This window comes from Arvicola amphibius, chromosome 9, assembly GCF_903992535.2.
Source record: "Arvicola amphibius chromosome 9, mArvAmp1.2, whole genome shotgun sequence".
NCBI classification, from domain to species: Eukaryota; Metazoa; Chordata; class Mammalia; order Rodentia; family Cricetidae; genus Arvicola; species Arvicola amphibius.
The window spans coordinates 95,450,932-95,477,142 of record NC_052055.2 but is presented as its reverse complement, the minus strand read 5'-3'; the positions used below and the strand labels follow the sequence as shown (position 1 = coordinate 95,477,142).

The 26,211-nt window shown below is 43.0% G+C and overlaps 1 protein-coding gene across 39 annotated transcripts in view; it reads right to left on the bottom strand.

Annotated features, from left to right (window-relative positions):
* Window positions 1-26,211, bottom strand: part of Map4k4 (mitogen-activated protein kinase kinase kinase kinase 4) — a 141,741-nt gene that overhangs the window by 9,636 nt on the left and 105,894 nt on the right. For 2 of the 39 annotated variants that reach the window (XM_038341606.1, XM_038341608.1), the window contains exons 12-26: window positions 25,620-25,830; window positions 16,536-16,697; window positions 14,725-14,811; window positions 13,970-14,185; window positions 13,103-13,264; window positions 10,611-10,844; window positions 9,501-9,607; window positions 8,101-8,252; window positions 7,381-7,478; window positions 6,605-6,613; window positions 5,289-5,464; window positions 4,733-4,853; window positions 3,592-3,783; window positions 839-956; window positions 361-531 (exon numbers count right to left, since the gene is read on the bottom strand). In XM_038341606.1, coding sequence (XP_038197534.1) covers window positions 361-531; window positions 839-956; window positions 3,592-3,783; window positions 4,733-4,853; window positions 5,289-5,464; window positions 6,605-6,613; window positions 7,381-7,478; window positions 8,101-8,252; window positions 9,501-9,607; window positions 10,611-10,844; window positions 13,103-13,264; window positions 13,970-14,185; window positions 14,725-14,811; window positions 16,536-16,697; window positions 25,620-25,830 — 2,216 coding nt within the window. The remainder of the gene's footprint in view (window positions 1-360; window positions 532-838; window positions 957-3,591; window positions 3,784-4,732; window positions 4,854-5,288; window positions 5,465-6,604; window positions 6,614-7,380; window positions 7,479-8,100; window positions 8,253-9,500; window positions 9,608-10,610; window positions 10,845-13,102; window positions 13,265-13,969; window positions 14,186-14,724; window positions 14,812-16,535; window positions 16,698-25,619; window positions 25,831-26,211) is intronic. The other 37 variants (XM_038341611.1, XM_038341644.1, XM_038341615.1 and 34 more) reach the window with 27 other exon arrangements.

Here is a 26,211-nt window from a genome sequence, read left to right as displayed (position 1 = left end):
CTGACAGTCTCTCTGCAGACTGTTTCTAAGAGTGTCATTTGGAAACTGGTCAAAGTCAAGGGCAAAAAGGTGAACACAAGCACTGGTACTTCACTCTCCCTGCGCTGAGGACCACCTCCCGCTTCATCCTCACTGTGCACCTCCACAGGAGAAAAGGAGACAAGGTGTGCGTTCCAACATCTACTGCTGCAATGACTGCAGCCACGCACTCTGTCCCCTGACACACACTCGGCTAGACTTAAGGCAAGGGACAGCAACCAAAAAAAATCTCTGCACTACTCAAACAGTGATTCTCTGAATGACAGACAAATCTGTTCGTCATGATAAAACTACATAATTAGACAGCAGTGAGATACCTACCCCATAAGGCAGCACACAGTATCTCCGAGTTAAACCTCTTCTTGTATTTACGAATCTCGGGGGTGTCGCTCTGTGGTCTAGTGTTCGTGGGGTTCACATTGACCACTGAGCCTTTCCGAGTAGGATCTTGCCTTATGGCTTCTGGTCTCATTCCATCACATGAAAATCCCACTGAAACACAGTACATGTGAAACCTTATCTCCTGTATGCTCACAACCGCCCGGCTCCCTCAGCATGCCCCAGATAAACAGCCATATGCTGTACCTGACACTTTCTCAGAGAAAAGGCATTCTGTAAAACATCCATGGAAAAGGAAACTGACTGTGAGGCTCACTGCTAAGCAGGCAATGAGAGTGGGACGGACTTCTTAACAGAGGTCTGTGCCAAGAGCAACCATGGCATGCTAAGCCACTTGGGAAGCTACACAAGGGACCAGGTCCTGTCTGTCAGCTGCTTTCCTTGCTGTTGCTGTACTTACCCACGGAAGTAACTGTCGTTCCACTAGATGGAGAAATCTGTAGTAACCTGGGGTCTATAAAAGGTGTAAAGGAGGAGGAAGATTTGTGTTTCTGGAGTGTGCTACTAGCGGATTGAGTCTGCAATGTAAATTTCAATTTCATTAATATAAGAGACATTTTAAAAGTGAACATTAAAGACCATTTCAGTCCACTTATATATACAGCACCATTTCCCAATCCAAGCCCCCTCTTCCTGCATCATTCCCCAAAAAGGCCCAGCAGGCATTTCAACTGCCGTATCTCTTCCCTGAGATGCACACCTAGGGCAGTGATGCTGTAAACCACCAACAAAAGCACCACTTCATGATCAGCTTTAGAAAAAAGTAATGAAAATTCTTAAACAGCATCTAAAGTGTCTTAACATCAATTCAGTACCTTCTGGATTTACTTCTCATACTCCCCCCCGAAATGTAACCTACTATCTACTGTGACAGACTATTGGTGTGACCTCCTATATGGTGTGATATTCGTATCTACTAGAACAGACTACTGGTGTGATCTATGTACTGTAACAGACTACTGGTGTGATCTCCTATCTACTGTGATAGATTACTGGTGTGATCTATCTACTGTGATAGATTACTGGTGTGATCTATCTACTGTGATAGACTACTGGTATGATCTCCTATCTACTGTGATAGATTACTGGTGTGATCTCCTATCTATTGGGATAGACTACTGGTGTGATCTCCTATCTACTGGGATAGACTACTGGTGTTATCTCCTATCTACTGGGATAGACTACTGGTGTGATCTCCTATCTACTGGGATAGACTACTGGTGTTATCTCCTATCTACTGGGATAGACTACTGGTGTGATCTCCTATCTACTGGGATAGACTACTGGTGTGATCTCCTATCTACTGGGATAGACTACTGGTGTGTCTCCTATCTACTGTGATAGACTACTGGTGTGATCTCCTATCTACTGTGATAGACTAACTGGTGTGATCTCCTATCTACTGGGATAGACTACTGGTGTGATCTCCTATCTACTGGGATAGACTACTGGTGTGATCTCCTATATACTGTGGTGACTGCTGGTATGATCGCCTAGGTACTGTGATAGATTACTAGTATGATCTACTTTTTACAGTGATAGAAAATATTGTTATAATCTCCTATCTACTATGGTAGGTGATTAGTGTGACCTACTATCCACTGGGACAGACTATGGACAAATACTTCTTTTGTTCATTGTTTATTTTAATTGAGCCTCTTCCAGAATGCCAATGTTGCTAAAAGGTGAATAACCATTAAGCCCATGCCACACAACAGGGGCTCATTAGTAAACATACAAATGACAACAGGCATGACCTTCTGATCTTTTAGGAGCACTGGTGTTAATAATGTAACTTAAAATCAAAAAACTTAAACAAAAAGCTCACAAAGAAAGTGAAACAAGTTGTTAAGTGGAAATGCAATGATGATTAAAACCAAACAGAAAAACTTGCCAGTTTAGTGAGTTAAGGGTTATAGTAAGATGGAGCGTGCGTGAGATATAAACAAGGAGTGCAAGCACCGATCTCGGGGACAGAATACAGCTCAGCAAGCACCTTTTCTCTATTTGCTTCCTCTGTGGGGCACCTGAAAGTCACCATGTCCTACAGCCCATGCCATCCTAAGATTCCCCACCTGCCCAGGTTGCCATCTCATAGGCTTCTCTCCCTGCCCCGTCAATCAGTGGTCAAGCCGATTTGCTGAGAAAGCAGCTGCCTCACACTGTCCTCAGGAGACTTTTCTCATACTTTCTAATGAGGGAACCAAAGTATTGCTGCTGCCTAGCAGTCAATCAGGTGTCTACTTGACAAGATTGGCTGAAACTAAACATTTAGAGCTCTCTCAACTATGAAACAAATGGACGCAGTAAGTCCGCACACTGAAATGAAATTTCTTGTAATTAAGCAGTGCTCAAGGTGGGCTGTCACTGCACTAGTGCGTGACCTACTTAAAGAACAAAGGCTCACCCACCTATCACCCAGACTGAGCAGCACAGCTATGCCACAAGCACACAGGACTTCCTATACAGAATTTTAAATCAAAAGAAAGCTCAAACCTTTGTTCTTGCTTAGCATCATAATTGTCTAGATTTTACCCCAAAAGTCCTTGACTTCTTAAACCCTGAGTACATGTGGATGTCAAGGAAAAAGATCCCTTTAAAAGGGCTGGTTAAAACCAAAGTCACCAACCAACAACCAACCCCTCCCCAAAATAAACAGACGAAACCAGTAACCAAAACACAATCAATGCCTATTTGAAGGAGATTCTCACACAAGACAAGAAGTTTGTGCAAGTAAGGCCAAGTTTATGTAGTCACATTTTCCTGTATTTTATAAACTGGATAAAAAGGATGAAGAGGCAAATTCCACAGATGACTACAAGGATTTCATGCCAAATACGTAATGGATCTGAGAACACAGCAATCATTTTATTTAAAAAAAAAAATGAACAGAATAAAGCAAGCCATGCAACTATACTTATCTAGAAAAAGTAAACAGTGAACTGGCAAGTTTTGGGGAATCGATCCATCTAGGGTTAGGGATTTGTATGCAGATCTGAACATGTTACTTGGAATTGGGGAGGAGGGCAGATGACAGAAAAGCAAGGGGGAGGAAGAGGGATACGGTTTCTGGGAAGGGCTTCTTTGCAAACTAGCTCCTCGGCAGTGCTGGTCTAACCCCAGGAAAGCAGCCAGCTGTGGTGTGAGACATACCTCATTAGCAGTGAGCTTGTCCTGGGGTGTCTGTGGGGACATGGTGGGTGTCGGCTGGCTGGAGGATGGGGAGGAAGAGGTGGAGGAAGTGGAGGAGGAATGGCTTTGCTGTAAGAGATCTGGCAAGAGGTGAATGCGACCGGCAAAGCCATTGCTCTCATGATGGCTGGCACGCTTTTGGTCAACTGTACTCTGTAGAAAAAACAGGCACACTGGTCTCGCTCAAGCACTGCTGACATTGCTGACAACCCTACTGATAACTGCTTTGTTCAAGGTGCTGTGTGACTTTTCAAACTGTTAAAATTACCAAGGAAAATCCAATGAAATTAGCCGGAATCGCTCAAACTTCCTTGCCAAATGCCCAATTTGAGCCAATTGAATTCAAAGTACCCAATGCAACCAAATGCAAGTAGCAAGTGTTTCACCTGGTTCATCTGCAAAAGTAGCATGGAAGACCACCCCCTCGTTCTCACTGTAAATCTCTCTAAATTACCCCTAGAAAGTACCCTGTGCTTTCTTTGAATCCTGGTTTTCTCATGTTCTTCCTACTTTCCATCCAAATACACTGCTGTGGCATAAAACACTCAGGGCAAAATCCCAAAGCCGAGAGTGCCCTGTCCTATGTCAATAAGGAGCCTATCACTTGATGAAATCTAAGTTAAGAATGAACAGTTATAAAACATCACGGTCCAAAGAGAACACATCTTGTATCACAAATCGAGATAATCACATTGGACCATAGGAGACCTGCTTATCCTTGTGCCCCACTCCTGCAATACTGCAGACACTCAGGGCCAGATGCCCCAGCAGAGCCTCCTGGTGGCCCTCTTCCAGGCTCCAGATCTCAGACTCTCTGGGGCTTTTCTACCACTCTAACACAGATTGTGAAACTCAGCATGGTGCTTGGATGAAGGCTGCCACAGGCATGCAGGGGAGCAGCAATGTGGGGTGGAAGACTACTGGCTACCTTGGTGGCATGCAGCACACCTACCTCCCTAGCCCAGGATACCCTACCCTCAGAGTTGTGTTAACATGAAAACAGATGATGATGTAGAATAGCATGAGTGAGTGAATGAGCAAGTGGGTTAATGACTACAGGAGAAGCTCAGCCTCTGACAACAGAAAGAAGAGACACAGGTACCTGGCGGACGATCAGGGTGCCCTCCTTGGATGGGGTCATGGCTGGCTCACTTTCCACATCATCGTGAACAATCATAGTTTTCACAGATTCTGTTTCCCCATTGCTCAGATTCAGAGATGACCTGTGGTGACAAAATCCCATGTCAAGGATATCAAGCTAAACCTCCTTACCATCTCAAAGCCTAAGGTGAGAGGAGACTGCAGGCATGAGCTCCCTCTAGGATAATAGGATTTGGCTTTATCCTTTTGACAGAGAGTTCTCTACTGTTTACTTTGTTCTTAAGCAAAACCTCAGAAAGTATGCTTTTTAATTACACCCAAACTTCCCTTTTACTGCACCCTTAAATTTAAAAAAAAAAAAAACACATTCTGAGATATTGTGAGGCACTGACGTGTGTGTGTGTGTGTGTGTGTGTGTGTGTGTGTGTGTGTAAGTTATATTCTACTGAGTTCATAAAAACCACATCAAACTTCTGCAATAGTGCTAGGGCAAAAGGCTGCAGCAGAAGGAAAGCTTAGAGGGAAGACTCGCATCTGCTAATACAGCAAGCACTGACACTGCTCTGGTGTCCTCCGGTCCTGAGGTGGAGTCATCAGGCCCCTCCTGCTCCACGTCCTCCTCCTCCTCATCCGTGGTCCCAGACTCCTCACTGGAGGAGGAGTAGTCTGTCACTTTGTGAGGTGGTCGAACATCTTCCACTGCTCGAAGCTCTTTGGCCAATGCAGTCAAGTCCTAACACACAGGATGGAAAACAGAGTTAGGCAAAGGGGCCGGTGGGTGAGACAGGTAATAAGCTTTCCAGGCTAACTGCCAGTAAGCAGCCAGGGTTGGTGTCGGAGAGGGCTCTCTGGAGATGTGTGTTTCAAATGAAGGAGTCTGTACAGTTTTTGATAGAAAAGGGCAGATGTCATTGGCAATCACAATTCAACAATCTGCTTAGGATAAGCTGAACAGCATTCTGTTTTCAAATAGGAAGTAGTATTTTATGTCTGTTATGTCTAGAGACAGGGCCGAGGCTTTGCTATGACGTGTTCTGACTACATGATAGTATTTCTTTTAAAGGGATTATTCAGAACACCAGCCTCGAATCACACAGATCTGAGTTAACAGATCTGAGTTTTCTTCCCTCATTCTGCAGAATCCTGAGTCCACAAGACAGTGGGGTGCTTCTAGCACAGCCACCCCTCGCTTCCCTACTAGTAGCTACGGTCTTGCCGAGTTAGGGGCATTCACAGGGGAAAGTCTCTCTGCCACACGCCATGTAATAGGAGAGATGTTTTCCAGGCCCCCCTTTCTAGACTCTCAGCCACACTCCCTGCAATATGGCCAAGGAGTGTGAACATCAAAGGAAAACTTACTAAACCCTGGCTTCATTTCTCTTTACTGTGCTGAGATATTTTAAGATTCTTATCAATCTTCCAAATCTAATTTTCCAGAGTGATGATTACTTACCCCTCCCATTTACATGCCCAGTCCAAATTCACTTGAGAATTTTACTTAAAAGCAATGACATTAAAAAAATATATAGCTATTTTTTCTTTTCTATTTAAAGAGCAGTTTAATAGCTTAGCTGGCTTAGCTTTCTTCTTTTATGCAGTTAAGAGTATGTTTTTAAATTCGCCCTTGAGCCCCCATATCCTGCTGATCATCTGTGTCACTGCAGCGGTTCTTGAGCGGACGCTCAGGGGCTGAGGTCTGACAACAGTGAGTACCCGGAGCATGTTCTAATGCTAAAATACCTGATTACCAATAACATACAGTTTGTGACGTCTAGAAAACAATAAGGCAAGTCGAGAGCAGAATTCAAATTCAAGCCAAGTTAAAAGGTAGAGAGAGCGCTGCTGAAGTTAACGAGCCAGAGTTAGGGCTTACCACTTCACCCTTCAGGACACGGCAATTCATGGAGGCGGTGAGGGAGGTCATCGTTGATGGGGGATGCAGAGAAAAGGGGAGCAGACAGCAGAAAAAAGGGGAGGGGGAAGAAGTCAAGAAATCAGTCCAAGCAGGAAACTCAAACTTGAGTAGGCTTAAATCTACAACCACCCACAGTCACATAACTAGTTATTATTACAAGGAGAGAAGGGGAGTATGAGGGGCAGTCACAGCCATCATTCCAGAGACCAAAGGCAGCACTCAAGCAACAGGAGGCTTTGAAAAGCTGACTTACAACAGTTCATTTCGAAATGTACTGTAAATGCCAAACTCATTTAGCATAAGTTTTAATGCCCAGCTGTAATTCCCACATGCGTGCAGGGGGAATCTTAGCTTTTACTTAGTATGTGTTCCCTTTAAAAATGCTTTTCAAACAAAACTACACTTTGTTCTGTACTTCTCTGTAAAAAGGACTGGACAGAAAATATAAGGCTGACGTAGAATAAAATCTGCCCCACTAGGGACTTTAGGCGTGAGATGCCTAAGAGAGAACCCACAAATGCATCCTGGCATAGGACATTGCTCACACCAGGAAAGGGCCACACACAAATCAAACCACCATAGAAGTCTCAATCCGTCTGCTTCCTTCTTTTTCCTAGAGACTGAACTAGAGCCTCCGAAGTACAGCCCCATAGCCTAGCCCTTCAGTCATATTTTTACTACAGAGATTTCACTCAAGTTTGAGACAGAACCGATTGATTTTACACAGTCCTTACAGCAGGCTTGAGAGGTCGAAATACTTCTTTCTTTTCCTCAGGTTTTTTGGCTACATTTTCAAGGCGCTGAGATGGAGAGCCTTCAGACTTGGATGATGCTGTTCAGTTCAAGAAACAAAAAAGTAGAAACACAGATATATGCAAATCATAAACTGTTCCTGCCCCACCCCCATCCACCCAGCTTCCCATTTCTCCCTGTTGACTTCTCTCCATGGAGTCTGAACTTTAGGCAAAAAATGGGAACTAGAGACACTCTGGCAGTCTTTCTGATGTCTCACTGAAAGTCCTGCATCAGTTTCATGGGTGCTCCCAAGGACTATGACGAACATAGTAATGGGAATTTCTAACTACTGTTGTCAATAATACATACTGACCATAGCATAAGCCTCAGAATTCAAACAGGAAGAAATGTGTTCAAACCCCAGCTTAGGCATTTTAATTCACTTTAGGCATGTTATTTGATTGCACTCAACTCTAAAGTGTTTATGGTGCTAGATATGTGTGAAGTTTTGAAAATATAGCTCTCTGAGTAAAATTATTATGACTACTTATGATTACTTATTATTTATGATTACTTATATCCTCAGCAATCTATGTCAAAGCATCATTTGTGAAACACAGCTGTATGCAAGTCCAGGTCTCTTTTACACAAGGAGGTCTTCCTATCACTAATTACACCCATGGGTGTTCCCAAAGAAAGTGTGTAGGAGAGATACCTACATCTCACTCTGAAGCGTTCACCAGAGCCGCTCTGAGACCCAGGATGGGAGCCAGGCTGGGATCCTGAGTTGCTGGACCCTGAGGAGCTGCCACTGCCTGGCCTGGGGACCAGCTTCTCCACTCTCTCCCACAGGAGCCGGGGCTCAATGCTGCTGTTGGAGAAGAAGAGAGAACGGTGTCATTCCACTATGTTATGGCATAAATGTGTACACGATGTGGAACGTGGGGAGGAGAGAGAAGCCTGTAAACAGCATTTAACACAGTGCACTACATACACAAGGTGGTACAGACCTTGTTAAGTTACCACACATCAAAAGACACTGGATAACAACCGCTTACTGAAGCACATGACACCCATGTTATGTGTGAGGTGAGAGCTGCACACAGTCTAGAGCTACAAGCATTTCTGTCCTAATCAGAACCAATTCTCGATGGGAAATAAATATCACTTAGATAATTACCCAGAAACTTTTCTATATCTAGCTTGCCCTTGTTCACCCATTCCAGTTCTCACACCCTGAATGTCCACAGTTCATTCTTTTGTCTGAGATGTGTGTGGGGGAAGCAAAACTGGGAAGGCTTTCTGGCTATGGTCAGACCCACAGCACACATCTGCTGGGGAGATTTTGTGTTCTGGACACTGGCACAGGAGAATGCCAGTCCTTTCTGGTCATCGGCATTTAAGGGCTGCCTGCAGATTCTGAGTTACCATCCATCTAGCCACCTGAACTATACCAAGGATGCCAACATGACAGGCTCAGTGATGACCATACTGCCAAAGACTTAGCAAGGATAATCTCTAGGGCAATGCTGACAAACAGAAATTTCCAGTAAGCTGAACATGCAACACACTCCACATCTGATCACTGTACCAGCAGTACACGTGACACCAGCACTTGAAACACAGCTAATGCCCCACCAAGGAGGTGAAGTGCTAATTTTATTTCATTTAAAGTCAGTTAAATTCCCACTTAGCCTTGTGTGGCTAACACTACGGCATCACACAGAGCCGCCCCAAACCCAGCAGTGATGCCATCTGACAAGCTCACTAGCCTGCTGCAGGCTGCTACAACACTGACATCGCTGTGACTTTTACACCTTCACAATTTAATCTTTTAGGCTGAAAACTCTCTCAAACTTCAAGTTTCTCAGAACCTGTTCCCAAGCCTCTACTCTCTGCTTTACAGAGAAAAGCTGTTTTCATTTCAACTACAATACTTACCAAATCTTTTTACTACAGATCAATTTGTTGTTCATACTAATGAGGTAGGGGTCTGTGGACACAAAACTGCTCATGTCTTTTGTCTAGAACTTCGGGGAGAGCACACTTATGAAAATAGACAACAGATGACTCTAAGAACAAGCACTCAGGACATCGGCTCCTGTCACTCTTGTTTTACCTGGTGGAGTTTCTCTGTCCTGCTTGGCTATTTTGCTGTCCACTGCCCTGCAGTGGGGAATCCCGACGGGATAAGACAGGGGAACGAGATGTTGTTCTCACAGGAACCTTTAGATAGGAAAACATAGCAGTTAAAACTAAAGACATGAGCTGAGCAACAAAGCTCATCTTCAAAGCTCTTCAAAACACATCCCAACACAGTCCTCCTTATGCTGGCACACCTATCACTAGGCTCCTCCCTCTCCCAGCCCTGCCCTTGTCCTGCACTGACCAAACCGGCCTGGGCAATCTCTACACTCTGCAACAGTGATGTGATGTGTGGACTGAAGCTGGTGGCAGGGAACGCACAACAGCACTTCGCTGAGATAATGTAAGAATCAAGAAATAAGCTCAAAGGAATCAAACAATGGTCTACAAATAGATTAGCAAGAAGCAAAGACTGGCAAAGAAGCAAGAAATTATTTAGAGGAAGCAAATTCCAAGTGAAGGAAAAAATACACTAAAAATGCCTTTTAATTTCATTTTGTTACTAATTACAAAATAACTTTAAAATACAAAAATCATTGTTAATTTTTTTCTTATAAGACTTTTTCTGAAATCTTTGAAGTTATGCATAATAATGAAAAGCTTCTGTTTAAATTTACAATTCTATTTACTTTAGAAGCATGCTGTTTACAATTTTTCTTTTAAAATTTTTTTTAAAGATTTATTTATTGTGTATACAGTGTTCTATCTACATGTATGCCTGCAGGCCAGAAGAGGGCAACAGATCTCATTAAAGATGGTTGTGAGCCACCATGGAATTGTTGGAAGTTGAACTCAGGACCTCTGGAAGAGCAACCACTACTCTTAATATGGGACATCTCTCCAGTCCCCTTTTAAATTTCTTTTTATTAAATTACGTTTAAAACCAGTTAACAATAAAAAGCTAACTGACCATTGGCTAAATGTAACTGACTAAACATGGAATGTTTTTCTCTCTATAAAAAGTTACTTTGAAATTTCATTGCCCCTTTAAATCTGGTGAAGTCACCATACCCATAATCAAAGTAAATAGTAAATCTTAAAATAAAGAAGAAAAAGCAGCACACATCTGTCTTTCTGCTCTTACCCTTGGAGGCACCTCGTCACTGTCTGATCTAGACCAAGCCTTTTGGGTGGGGTCAGGTAGCTCTGACTTAGAGTCAGAGCTTTGACTGAGCACCTCACTGCGGGAAGGTGGACATGGGTCCTGAGAGCGAAGATGGTGGTGTGCGAATTTGGGAGGAGAAGGGTCACTGAAGGAATGGGATCTCGAGACAGGGGAAACATTGTTCTTGAGAGATGCCAGGTGGGACCACTGTACCTTACGAGAAAACAAAACACAAAACATTCAATGCGTTCTGCATACAACTAGCTTTTCTGGTCAACACTAAATCCAACAGGAGCTACTAGAAGTGAAATAGGAATCAGGGCAGCGCAGGGTCAGGCATGGAGCAGCAAACTGGTTAAATTCTGATGAATGAGAGAAAGGGCAAATGCACACTCATAGGGAAACCAGTGCCAGACACATGCTGCAGACAGCAGTGGAGGAGCATTTAGACTCTGAGAGGGGAGAGTGCACTGCATGCACATCCATGGCAGGGCAGAGGTGGACACCACAGGACAGAGGCACTGCTACACTGCACCCCCTCCCCACCACCCTCCCAAGACCCAGAGTCTGAGAATCTGACCAAGAATCAACAGGACAGTTGTAAGCAACCAAAGTTCTTTACATTTAGAAAGACTAACAGTAGAATCCAAACAACTGACTTTTCAAATACACCAATAGCTTTTTCTTATTTCCTCCTAATCTTTCAGACTCTCTATTAATTATGGAAAAAAAGTGGGATTAAAATTTCTTTAGCAAAAAATCCAGTGACAACTCACCCCAGGCTGACCAGTGTTGGAGTGTGCCTTCCAATTAAGAACTCAAGGTGACTTTGAATTTAATTCAGTTGCTTTTAAAAACATTCTCTCAAAAATCTATGAAATATTTTCAATAAATGTTGTCTTGTTATTGTAGAATAACTGCCCAACATTATGATTCTCGTAATTCTTGCTACATACTTAATAATCAGCATGTTTAGTGCAAACTGAAATCACAAAGTCCTAACCCACTTGACTTCTGCCGATATAACCTGTGGCCAAATCCCAATGCACAATCTCTATAGCTCACAAATGGATTCATATAATCCTAGTTTTGTTACAATTACATATTACTAAAATATTTTAAATGTTCACTGGGAAAGATACAAACACATGTGTCACCAAGCAGTAGTAAGTGGGGCTCAATGTTAGGCGCCACTGAGAAAGGTCCCTCCAAGAACACTCTACAGTGCTTGCTCAGGCCAAGAGCACTCTCAGCAAAGGAGGAGGAAAAGGGAAACTATTTCTAAATACTGTATTAATCACTCATGAAATAAAAATGAGGTCATGTAACTCAGGAACTCTTGAATTCTACTGCTCAGAGATAAGTCTGACCTGTGTGTTGGGTTTAACTTTCAAGACAAGTGCTTCTTGTGCATTTAGCACGCATCACAGCAGGAAACAAGCTCCAAGTTCAGGAGCGAGTGGCAACCAAACTTTTCTACTTGGGTCTGTTCTGTCACCCTACGCTGTATCTTTTTCTGTCCATCTTTTAATCTCTGGAGTTCGCTGCTGCTGTACCCTCAAAAACCCCCACCCTACATACTGTGCCTCAGATCTGCTCCTCTTGACCCCTTGCCATAGCATCCCACTGTCCAATAGGAGGATTTGTTATTGTAAAGCACATTCAAACTCTCAGGTGAATGCATTTGCCAAAGCACAATCACTACTTCTGTTTCAAAACCATGGACTTTTGCCCTAAGGGGCATGCAAACCCCAGTGACAAGTGCAGGGAAGCTTAGGACCTGTCTGAGGCAGCCTGCAGTACAGAGCAGCACGGAGGCAGTGAGAGCAAGAATCAGCCTGGGATGTCTCTGCCATGTACTCTCCTTCCTAGACAACATGGCAGCCTCTCTTTTGAGTACTCAGACAAGGCAGAATACGGTACGGACTGAAGAAAAGGTCATAACCTTTGTCGAGATTTCCTCCAGAAAATCAATATTTAATCTAATGGTCATAACCTGTTTGAATCTTGAAGTGTTTGTGAATCTGGTAAAAAAAAAAACAAAGCCTTTCCCAGACATATTCAGCCAAATAAACAGAATTCTGCATCACAGGCATCTTCAGCTTCTAAGCGTCCTCCAGGGAGCTGGGGACCACAGGAGTAAAGCATTTACTTTAAAATGTTTGAGAGAAGAGCCTCTGGTTCTCTTCAAACGTGCTTACACAATAAAACCAACTTTCTAAAACCCTAGTGAAAAAGTATTTGTTTAAGAGGAAGGAGGGACTTCACATCTGAGTTAAGGAGGGAGAAAACGCAAATACTGACTACAGATGTTCTGTTCCTAATGACTCAAACAATGAAGTCCGACTGCACATCCTTCTTTGGCTCTACCGCCACAGCAGCTCTCTCCTCTTTCCTCCTGACAGAGCACTAAGTGTGGCCAGTGAGCCACTACGTGTCATCAGCACAACAAAGGCTGCTGCTGCTGCTACCTGTGGCTCCGCTGGTCTCTGCAGGGCAGGGTGCACAGACTCGGAGTTGCCATTGGAAAAAGATTCTGATCGGGAAGGCACCGGCGGCTCCAATCCTCTGCCTGTTTGCTTAGACTGGGCCTCAGGGGAGCTGTGGTTAGTCTTTCTAAATCTATCTTCCACCTGCATCAGAGAATTAGAAGACATAGTGCCATGTTAGTAGGGAAAGGAGAGATGAAGAAGGAAGTCTAAGAGCAGGACAATCAAGAGAAATTGTTCTCTTCAGCTATAAAAAAAGAGAGGAAGCTGAGGGGTTGCAAAAAGCAGGGCTAAGATTTGATTCAGAATTTTTAAAAACTATGAAAATGAAAATTAAGCAAAGCAGCCTCTAAGATAGCCTCAGTGCCCAGTTTCATGACTCTATCTGTTAAGAGAATTTGTTCCCCGACTCTCCTCCCTGTGAAGGAGGGTGTAGAACACGAGTGCCATCTACAGGCCAGAACTGCTCAGTGCTCCTGGAAGCAACCAACCCCTTTTGTCTAGCGCAGAGGTGGAAGAAGGCTTGGCTGCATCCTGGTTTGAGGCTGTGACCAAATGTACCAACTGACCCAATGCAGAATCAGGCTAAAGGTCCAGTTGATCCTCATCCTAGTCTTACATCAGACCACCACTTCTCTTGCTCACACGCTAAAGAATGATGGTGCCGAGTATTCTTTTTTGTGTAGCTTTACTTCTAATTCCTCTAATGTTTGTTAAATGAGGCATCCACATAGAAAACGGGTGATTTGCTGGTCCCTTCTGGAATTCATGGTACAGCTCTCACCAGTCACGAGGGAACGTCTCAGAGCCTTTTCAGGACCAGCATTTAAACAAAGTGAAAGAAGATACCTCCCGAGCTCTGTCAGCAGGGTCGTAGTGAGGCTTGGGCTCTGGAGCATGATAGCTTGGCTTGCTCCTGTCCTGCTGCGGCTGCTGCGGCTGCTGCTGCGGGTGCGGCCTCCTGTGGTCGTGCTGTAGAGACAGGAGATATGCTTGTTCTTGTTGCAACTGCCTCTGGAGCCTCTCTGCCTGCCGGTGCTCCTCCATCTCCCGCCATCGGCACTCCTTGGAGAGGGAGAGGGCAACACTGAATCTGGGGACCACGGCGAGCTCATCTCGTCTCTGAGTCCCTTCTTGGCTTTTGTTTGTTTAAATAGCACTTCCCCTCTTGTATAAGAGCAAAGCAAATGGTTGAGATTTTAAAGAGCATGTTACCTGTGTAAAATCTGACAGCATTTGCTAACTGTAACATCATTGCAGAGTAAAAGAATTTAATTAAACATCAGATTCAGTGGTATATATACACACAAACTCAGCAAAAATTCTACACATGCACAGTGAGCCTGACAGCTTCAGCATTTTCACATTCACTAAATGCCAAGTTCTGTTTAAAACATGACAGGCACATACTGAACAAAGCAGTTAACTTACTAATGGAAATAAACAAATGTCACACTGTGCTTGACAGCACGACCACAGAGGACATCTTCACTAGAACCTGACTTCCACAGTAAAACCAAAAAGCTCTGGAGTCACCACTGCTGGCCAACTTAGGGGAAGGACAGGCCCTGTGGCTTGGGAATGGGGCAGAGGCGGGGCGTTACCAGTAACATGGCCTGCTCCTGGAGCAGCTGCTGCTGCAGGATTTCCAGGTGACGCTGCTCCTCCTCTAGCTGCCGCCTGATGTACTCCTGTCACACAGAAATTACCCAGCAGTCAATACATCCAGAAGGAAAGCATCAGTCACCTGTGTGGGCAACCAAGAACTACTCCAATAAGCTTCACAGCAAACTCACCAAGGAATGCACACCTAACCTAAAAACAACCTCTTGCTGAGTGTCTTTGTGATGGACATGTGGCCTTAGCTGTCTGAAAAAGGGAATCTGAATACCAAATCATATATTTTTTTGTTTTAGCAAAACAGAATTAAATCCTAACTTAAATGAGTATAGTAACTTGATCTTTCATGCTCTTCCTTTAAAATGCAAGAAAACTGGAGGGGAAAAAAAATCACACACTATCCAAACCACAAAGATTCTGACATACAATGATCAGTGAATATGAAACACACACTTGCATGGGAATGCAATGTGTACTACAGCAAGTTTAACAGAGAAATATTATTTAGCAATCAAAAAGGAAAATCAGAGTAAAACGGAACCAATTTTAAGAAATCCCTACAGTACAGGGTACTTGCTAGTTAAGGTTGAGATTTATTTATATTTTGTATTTATGAGTGTTCTGCCTACATGAATATCTGTAGACTATATGTATGAATTCCTGGAGACGGCTAGGAAGAGGCCACTGGATCCCTGGAACTGGAGTGGGGTTGTAAGAGATCATGTGGGTGCTGAGAACTAAATCCGGGTCTTTTGAAGGAGCAGCCAGTCAGTGCTCTCCCCTGCTGGGCAAGCTCACCAACCCCTACAACCCCTATTCACAAAATCTGAACAACTGCAACTTCCACTACAGCATTAAGGGGAAGCACCACCCTCAAGGCTCTCACAATCAAACACAGTAACACCCTGGTGACTTCTTGACAAGTGGCATTTTCACAAATTTGTAGCCCTCACGGATAAACATGATCAAATATTAATGACAGCCAGCACAAACAAACAATGCTGTTAAACATCAAGTAGACAGTAACACGTAGGCTGTACCACGGAGGTTCAAACAGACAGTGGTGTATATGCAGCCCCAAGCTCAGACACTCAAGGTCAGGAGGAGAACCAAGGACAGCAGCTGGATCATCCCATTTGGAAGTTAAAATCATGGTTTGAAAGTACTTTAAATCTGAAATCCAAGCACTATTCAAATGGTTCCCATTCACTGACTTTCTTCTTTATTCAAAGCTCAAAACAAAGAATGATCAATTCAAAAACAGGAAAGTCAAGGAAACTAAAAAATGTTATTTTTTGTTTACATATGGTTTAAGGAATTTACAAATAAACTACAGAAAGCAATACTAAAATTAAAAGCATTACAAAAACTGTTTCTGTTAAACTATATCAAAAAATCTTTAATACTACAAATATATATGTATGAAAACTTACTCAGTCACTAGATATTTCAAACATTTATTACAAATTCCCTTAACAGTTGGTTTTTAATTTCCTTGTCTAAAAAGTTAACACCACCCAGATATCTGGAATTCACAGTATGTAAGCTGAGTCTGTGAACATATATTCAGAAATCTGTCACATGTCACACTCATCAAGACTCTGGCTAGTTTCAAAGGGTCTCTACACTGTATAATTTTTTATTCTTTTTGAAGGTAAGGAGTCAAGTCATTAGTGTTTGCAATGTGATTAGGCACCTAAACTTCTGAGTATACATGTGTGCATGAACACAGGAGAGTACTTTTGGTTCCCAGTCCCCAGCTTGACAGGATAACAAACACTACGATAAAACTAACCTGCTCCCGTTCCACTCTCCTCTTCTCCTCCTCAGCCCTTCTCCTCTCCTCTTCTTCTTTGCGCCTCCTCTCCAGTTCCTCTAGACGCCTCTTTTCTTCTTGTTCTCTCCTTCGCTGCTCTCGCTCCTGCTGCCTCCTGGCTTCCCGCTCTCTTCTTTGTTGCTGCAGAAGAAGAACTGTGGAGTTACCAGGGATCTGCTGGCTGTGGTTCTCGGAGATTTGCCACCTAGACCCTGCAGCCTCTTCTGGGAAGTAAGGATCTCATTCCTACTGTACCTCACTGCTATTACACAGAAAACAGGCTCGATAAACAAACAAACAAACAAACAAATAAATAAAAATGAGCTGTCCAATGTCACTGGCCAAAAGGCCTCTGCTGGAAAAGCCATTCCGCCTATAAGGCTCATTCTATAAGTACACTCCACCTAGCACCCCCTGACAGAGTGTAAAACCAACTCAGTAGACTCAGCCCACTCTAGACATACACAGTGTACAACAACACAGCCACTTCTCTAACTGGTCTTGCAAAATGACACAGCACCTGTCAGTAAAGCACTAACATGTGGAGTATAAAGTTTATTAGTTCTTTCTATGAATATGGGAAATGCTAATGTTCAACCAGCACTGTCTAATACATGGCTACACACTACCGCTAAATTGTAGCTTGCACGCGCAAGGAAACTAGTTCACTAGTGGCTACTCCACTGGACAACACCTCCACCGAATATATCACTTTTTCAGAGAGAGAAAACTGATACAGTTCACAAATTCTATCTGTGATACTGTGGCTAACAACAAGACTAAATAAAACTACTATATCACAAAGTTACAGTGGGAACACAACATAAGGATTTTTTAAGAGTTCAGTACCCCTTCTGAATCTTCCCCACACTCCAGCAGTGTCTAAGGCATGTCCTGTGTGTGTGCTGGGCCTGGACAGGGGGGTGATGTCCCACTGACACTGTGCAGTCTGCCCAACCGAGGTCTGTGCTGACCTGTAGTCAGTCCCACTGACTCTCAGTACTTGCAACAGGACCGCAAACTGCCCTGCTCTGCAGCTTCTAGGATCCCCTTTCTATCTTCAATACAGGAACTCGAAGATGACATGGGCCTTCGCATGGGCCTTTCTTTCTTTTTGTTTTCAACCGTGTGCTATGTATGTATTAAGTTTTTCAACTCAGAAACCATATCTGTTGGGTTTTGACTTTTGGTTTACTATGTAGCCCAGGATGGCTTTGAATTTTCAATTCTCCTGCCTCTTTCTGAGTTCTGGAATGGCAGAACATGCCTGACATAAATGTGTTTCTCAGAGCTAGAAATTTTGTTTAACTATTTTCTGTATGTTCTTCCCATCGCACCAATGTCTTAGAATGTCTAATAAAGGCAATGTGGGGCTCCTGGATCAATTGGTTTTCTTTTGTTCTATTACCCATAAATTTGTCTTTTTTTCTTTTCCTATTTTCTAAGAGTTTTTAAATACTTCAGGAATGCTTACTACATTAAAACAAACAAACAAAAAAAACCAACCTCAGAGGCTTGAGAGCTGGCTCAGAACTTAAGAGCACTGCCTCCTCTTCCAAAGGACTCAGGTTCAGTTCCCAGCACCCACAGGGTAGCTCACAACTATCTGTAACTCCACTTCCTGGGGATCTTGTTCAAGGCCATGGGAGTATACAGCAGGTGATAACTAGTGTCCAATAGGCTGACCTATTATCAGATGAGTGAACCTCTGATGGGAGCCCCACTTGGTAAGGCCATGGCGTCACTGGCTGTACAACTGTTTGTCTCTTCTGTAATTTCTCTCATGAGTAACTTCATTTCCTCCCTAAGAACAGCTTTGGGTGTTTTCCCACTGCCTGTGTGTTTATCTCCTGAAAATATTCCACCCACTGGGTACACATATACCTATGGATGGTCAGGAAGCTGTACGATTTTGATATAGATAGATAGATAGATAGATAGATAGATAGATAGATAGATAGACAGACAGACAGACAGACAGATAGAATATGCTTCATAACTAGATCTATTGTCCCATGAGGACTGTGAGGCACTTAGAAGCCGCTTTGTTCCCTTTACTCTGACTAACAAGAAAATAACAAATGTCTCCTCAGTCTAAGACAAACTGCACACAATCAGCTCGTTTTTACCTTAGAGCAAGTTCAATCTAGACTAAAGGTTTTTGTGAATGGAGTATAAGTTTAAAACTTTACAACTGTGCACAAATTCAGAGTCATGGGTGCCTAACCAAGGTTACTAACACGAAGTCTAAAAAACCCTATCAATTCTTCACTTGCCAAGAGCAGCTGATGAAACTGTGTCTCAGAGCGCATCTCCCTGGGCACTGTGCCTGAACTCTGGTCACAGTCACTCCAGAGACCTTGAAGCTTTCTGTGGCCATGGTAAAGGGCTCTCTGCCCTTGTCACTCACCCAAAGGAATGTGCTTCTTACCAACGAGATGTAACTCTTGTAATTTTTTTTATTATAACTTCAAGCCTCTTGTAAAAAGTGTATTTAGGCTAGATTGAACAAGAAGCTACAGAGAATTGGAGCAGAGAATTGAAACCAAAGATTAAAATTACAGAATTGGAACTAAAGAATTAGAAGCTAGAGAATTATAGACAATTAGAACAAGAAAATTAGATCTAAAGAATAATAAAAGAGAATTACCTTCAAACACTGTGCAAGCTATTATAGAAATCTTTCTTTCAATCCTCGCTCCTAAGAGGCATTCTCTGAGTTAGCTTGGGTGGTGGTCAGGGACCGGGACTTCCAGACCTCTAAAGGATCTAATGCTGTCTTCTGGGCACTGTGACACCGTGTGCACAGGGTGCACAGGTAGGCATAGGTAAAACCCCATACACATAGAATAAAATAATACATCTTATTAAAAATAAAATAATACATCTTAAAAAACCTCAATTATTGACTGAAAGTTTTCAAAAGGCATTTTCTTCTTAGTGTTAAATGAAACATTTTAAAAATTTAAGTCCTTTGAAAGTATGGTTATATTTAGCCCCCTCCATGTACACATTACCTTCCTGAGAGAAATATAGGGTGCACATGTGTGCGTGTGGGCGCACTGGGGACTGACTCCAAGGCCTCAAACATGCCACGCAATGCTCAGCTACTACTGAGCTCCCCTGTCAGCCTGTGTGTGTGTGTGTGTGTGTGTGTGTGTGCGCGCTGTGTTTTTTTTTTTTTTTTTTTTTTAATTAAATCCAACTCATGACAAGCACATGGCATCCTGGAGAAAACTGTTGTGATTGTACTCAGCATCTCACACTCAGAGTGATGGAAGACTGAACTATCTATTCAGAGTTGAAACCCAATCAAATCCTACGATAATCTCTGCATATAGTACAGACAAGCTTGAGGAATAGCTAGTATATGTGGGTAGGGTATCATATTTTCAAAGCACAGCCTCTGTTTCTCAGACATAGGGTCTTTGAGTGGTCCAAAATGTAAGACCTCCTGAGTAAATCAGGAGTGTCGGGCACAAGGGGAGGGTAGAAGGGAATGGGGAGGAGAGTGGGAAAACGTATAGCTCAATAAAACCAATAAAAGAAAACTAATAAAATAATAATAAAAAGTATCCGAGACTCCGAGATCTCACATCTAAGGATCCATTTTCAAATGAGTACAGTATCAACAGCCACTTTTCAGAGATACACACAGGACTAGAAATGACTGATTTATCCACTTGAGAAACCTGTATTAGCAAGTATTGTGGACATATGAAGATGAATTTGATCAATGAGGCACATGCAAAGATTCCTGAGACTATCCCATTAAGCAAGTCTTGCCTTGGGAAAGAATGAATGAATGGCCAAGACAAAGAACAAGACAATTTCTTTCTTACTTGCACTCCATAATAGACTTGAATATTCAAAAGTATAAACTGAAACAAGAGTATAAAACTGCTCTAATTTAGGGAGGAGAAAAAGACATGTACAGAAAGAATCACCAATTTTCAACTCCTTAGGTAAGTGGAGCAATGAGTGGTCTTGGCAGTAGCTGGGGAGAGAAAGGGCAAATGCGCACTTACAGGGAGACCAGGACCAGACACATGCTGCAGACAATGTGGAGGAGCATTTAGACCCCGAGAGGGGAGAGTGCAATGCATGCACATCCAGGGCAGGGCAGAGGTGGACACCACAGGACAGAGGCACTGCTACACTGCACCCTCTCTCCACCACCCTCTCAAGACCCAGAGTCTGAGAATCTGACCAAGAATCAACAGGACAGTTGTGAGCAACCAAAGCTCTTCACATTTAGAAAGACTGTAACAGTAGAATCCAAACAACTGACTTTTCAAATATATCTTATTGCATAGCTCTTTTTTTTAAGTTCCATTTATTTATTATGTATACAGAAGAGGGCACCAGATCTCATTATAGATCCTGGTGGTTGCGAGCCACCAGGAGATTGGCAGGAATTGAACTTAGGACCTTTGGAAGAGTAGCCAATGCTCTTAACCTCTGAGCCATTTCTCTAGCACCCTAAATATCTCTTAAGAGATGATTAATATGAAAGGCTGTTTTCATGAAAGAAAATAACCTAAATGAAATGAATCTCCTGTTAATACCTACAAATATACTAGCTTAACCTTGTCTTGTTTTCTTGTATCAATTTAACAAACATCAAAGTGAAAGACTGCACAATGCTATAAGAATGATTCTCAAGGTCTCTCAAATTTTCTTATTACTGAAATGTTTTTAAGTGTGTCAGAGCAAATGCATACTTTTTGAGCTGTTAAAATCTTCCCTAAGTCTGCCATATTGATACAGCTCTAAAGCTCATTCAAACATGCCCTGGATGTACTAGTGTTAGCAATATTCTAGTTACCTCCATTCAAGAGGCTTGAGAACATGCTACTCCATACAGGTGACAGTGGTTTGCTTATGTTACAGTTCTGATCACCTTTTAAAAGAGAAAAAAAAAAATGACTGGAATTTCCCAAAAGAAAATTCTCCCCATCTTAAGATACCAATGTTTGCTGAATTAAATTCTTCACCAAATTTAACTAAAAATAAAAGCACAAGACTGCACGTCAAAAGAACATTCAGGAACTTACAAGAGGTTCTTATGAACAAGACAGCCACTGAAGACTGGACTAGGCAGGGCCTTAGCAAACTACTGGCGAATAAAGCTGATCTTTAAAGCTGGAGCTGTGAAAAAGGCCAAGGCGACCCTGTTGTCAGATGCTGATGATTTGCACAACAATGGCCTTTTGTATGTGAAGGCAAGTGAGGAAATGGTTCTTATTCCTTTGAAATGTGTGGAAAGCCTCTGAAAATTCTGAGGCAAAGGAGTTCAAATTTTCCCTTCTATGATCTCAGAGCCAAAAAACACAACAGACACAGGATGGCTTATTAACTCTGAGAAACTATGTCTGCCTAATGCTAACCCCACTTCACAAAGAAATTTTCTTTTCTCTCACTTCCCTTTGCTTTTAATGTATTCACTTCTACCTGCCCCTCTAAGCTGAATAATCCATGTGTCCTCCTGGGGAGAGGAACTCTACTGAGCACACACTCCATGCTGAGGAAAGCAATCCCCAGTCACAGAGCCACAGCTGAGACTCCAGGGCTAAACACTAATGGAGTAGAAACCATTTCTCTAAACACCCACGGAAAGGACAGAAGAGGGAAGAGTGGGTGTTCTACTGCAGTGTTCACAGACAGAGAGGTCAGCAGCAGGGAAGGGAGCCAAGCACGTTATGGAAAGACTGGCCCGTATGGACTCCTTCCTGGGACTAAGAGAATGTGACAGGAAAAGCAGAAAGTAGCAAAACTAGAAAACTAATTCCCAGATACCTACTTGAGCTGAGATGTAAGAACAAGCTCCTGTGCTGGAGATTCTGCAAGGCTGCTGGCTGACCGGAACTACTGGGAGATGAACTTCTTGGCTGTCTTTAGCCTCGTTAATAACCATTCACTGCCCACTGTGTCTGACCTAATAGCCATGATTACTAGGTAAATCCTTTGGAGTGCTCTAACACTCCTTGCTTCCAACAAAGGTTAGGAGGTCATCAGAGAGCAGGACCTGGGGTGTGTAATAGGCTCTCTTTAGCAAAGCAAGGAAGACTTCCTGACAGAAGCATCTTGACTTGTTTGTCTTTGCTCAATCACAACAACTTCATAAAGCTGTGATGTAATGGTAATATGTGATTAGGTATGTAATGTAAAGGTAATGTGTACTAAGGTATTGGGGTAACACGGACTGTTCCTAGCCATAATCACTCCCTCTGAGGCGAATGCTGCATCTGCATGCTCATGTATAGCACACCAGCAAACAGGAGAAGGAGCAGCTGGTGCCCTAGCTAAGGGAGTGGCACACAAGTACTGAAATATAATGGGCCTCTGCTAGGAAGAAAGAGGACACACCCAGCTGCAGCAAGGCTAGTTTTAAAGCAGGAGCAAAAAGGGGGGCTCTGCACCATGGTCCCTTACTCCTCATTTTACAGCATCTCTGGCGGGCCCAATGAAAGGAAATTATTTAAGCTTTGGGAATTTTTAAATTATGTTTATTTAGTATGCACATGTGAACAGCATGCTACCACAGTGCACACATGGAGGTCAGAAGACAACTTGGAAGAGTCTGTTTTCTCCTTTTGTCATGTGGGTCCCAGGGACTGAAGCTCTGAGCCATTTCAATGGCCCAACATTCACTCATCTCATGAATGGGGCTGCATATCTTCACCTACATTGTTCATAACGGTAATTTTTTAAAGGAATTTTTATTTCCATTTAAAAGGAGGGCTAACATAGCCGTTTATTGAAAGGGTTGCAAATTACTCAGCCTCAAAGATTCCCAAATTACCTTTCTGGAACCTAGGGTGCAAACAATGCTTACAACTGCCTCCAATTAAGGAAAAGGAGCTAGACCTCCCAGAATCCCAACAAGCAGATTCTGTTTGTGAGAACACTTGCCATTCCAGTGCCTAGCTCTATTTTTAAGGTTTCTTTTTTATTGTTTGAGAATTTCACACATACATATAATGTTTTGATCAACTCCATCCCCTCATTCTCACCCCTCCAATTTCCCTAACACCAACTTTCCTCTATTTTTTTTATTTATTTCACTTTTAGCAAATGAGTGTTTAGCCTGCATGAATTTATGTGTAGCACATGTGTGCTTGGTGCCCATGGAATTATGAATGGTTGTAACCCACACGTGGGTACTGTGAACCAGATCTGGGTTTCTCTACAAGAGCAACAAGTATGCTCTCAGCCCCCCGAGCATCTCTCCAGTCCCTCCCCTATGTTTAGGAAAAGTGGAATCCGTGGTGACCCTGAGTATGAATTTACACTCAATCATGAACTGGCAGACTGATAAAAACATGCAAAGCAGACATCTCTAACCCACTAGGCGTCTATGTACTGAGTGACACAAAATGACCCAAAAACATCGATGAACTTCAGCTGTCTTCACTGTGTAATCCTCACTGCCTCACCTCACAGAGAGGCTAGATGCCAATCTCACTACTACAGCCTGAAAGCCACTGTCACCGCCTGCATTACAAACAAACTCTAGACAATCCAGTTCATAATAGCCCCATAGGGCAACCCTTACCACCTGCCTGGGCAGTGGAACTAGACAGGGTCAGAGCTCATCCCAGTACCTGCAGTAAGCCTCCAGACTCATCCCAGTTATCCAGTCTGTTCACAAAACAGTGAGAAAAGCCTTAAATATCTTCTAAAGAGATTTGCACGTAAGCTTTTAAAAGTCCTACGAACACTATTTTTTCACTATAAAGTTCTGAGTATTTACATATCTCCCTTTGTAAGGTACACACTGGTTTCCAAACAGTGAGCAAATCCACAGGATAATAAAAGACACCGTGCCAGCATACTCTGCTACATGACCTAGGCAACAGCATGCTTCGTTATTTAAAGTAAATCCCAATGGAAATGTCATTACAAGGCTTTATTTCTGATGATTCTTCTACTAGGAAAAAAATTATAGAGGTGGAAAAAATATGTTCAAATCAAATGGAAACAAATGATTGTGAGAAATTAGGGGCTGTGGCATAGTAAATAAAAGGCAGTCAAAAAAAAGAAAATCAACACTCTTGATTCTCAAGTGAATTACAGGGAAACTATGTTTCTGTGAATTAAAAATAAAAGCAACCTTTAAATAACTACATTACCACTGCTGAGAATATTAATGGCGTAAATAAACATGGTGCAAACTGCACTTGCCTGCCACAAAACAAAATTATTCTGTTTTCTTGTTGGGAGCAGTGAGACCCCAGATCTTGAATTTCTTGTAATCCCTGATCTGAGTGCTTACAGCTGCTCTGAGCAAGAGACCTTCGGGCGTTCCTGATGGCAGGAGAGTGGTTTCTGGTGGGTTTTATAATTTATTTCTGAGATTTTCTGAATTTCTTACTCCTTTAAAAAAAATACATTTGTTGTATGTGTGTGTGTGTGTAGTGCAGGCAATGCACATGTCATAGCACACGTGTGGAGGAAGACAACTTGCTAGAGTTCATTCTCTCTAATATAATACCTAGGACCTAGGGACCAAACTCCAGTTGTCAGGCTTGGTGGCATGCACCTACACCCATGGAACCATCTTCTTGGCCCGAAATTTTTACTCTTAAATCCACCCCAAAGTTAAGGCATTTTTAGAACAATCTTTTTCGTGTGTGTGTGTGTGTGTGTGTGTGTGTGTGTCTTAAGTGTCAGAAAAATACAAAATTGGGATCCAAAAGCTGAGAATGGAAAAGAAATCAGGTTATGTCTAAGCAAGTCAACTTAAAAACAATGGAAACGCTACAGAAAGCTGGTCTAGTGCCATCTTTAGGACAATGGAGTTCTACACCTCACAATACACATGTATACTAAGTGTTAGGCAGGCCTTCAGCATGTTTTACAAGGAACACATTTCTAAGGTCAAGGAATGTGAAGCCTGCCAGTCCAAAGCACACACTTCCCTTCAGAAGGTCTGAATGGCTACAACAGGGCCTGCACCTATTGTCTCAGTACCACATCACCTCGGCAACCTGGCGGGGTGTCTGGTAACCAACAGACGTGAGTATGGAAGAAGAAAAGACCAACGTGGATGTCTCCTACCTCTTCCAGCCGCCTCCTCTGTTCCTTCTGCTGTTCAATCCGTTTCTGCCTCTCCGCCAACAGCTGCCTCTTATACTCCTCCTGCTCCCGGAGTTGTTGCTCCTGGAGAAGCTGCTGTCTCCGCAGAGCCTCAGAACGCTCCTTGTTCTCCTGCTGCAGTCTCAGGAAATCACGGCGCAGAGTCGACTCTCCAGGCACATTGACAATGGAACTGCAGAGTGAAGAGGGCTATCAGGACTTCATGCATCACCTTGGCTCTGAGGGCGCAAAGAGCATGGGCATCCTCTTCCTCTTCCACACTCAGTTCTCTTAATGAGAACTTAGCCCAGGTGTTCAATCAACAGGTCCGGGACAACTATGCTTATAGCTCAGAAGGCTTGCATCATCCTTTATCATTAGTAATGTCTGAACAATCAGTTCTAGATGCTCAGTAGGCATTTCTACATGGGACTCCCCCATCAATTCAACGGTACAATGGAAGACTGAGCTCACTGTCTTTCACTTCAGTGGTCTCTCTTTGGCCCTCTTATTTTCCATCATCACAAAGAAATGGCACTCACTAGTGCTCAGCATTCCTTCATTTTCACCCGGC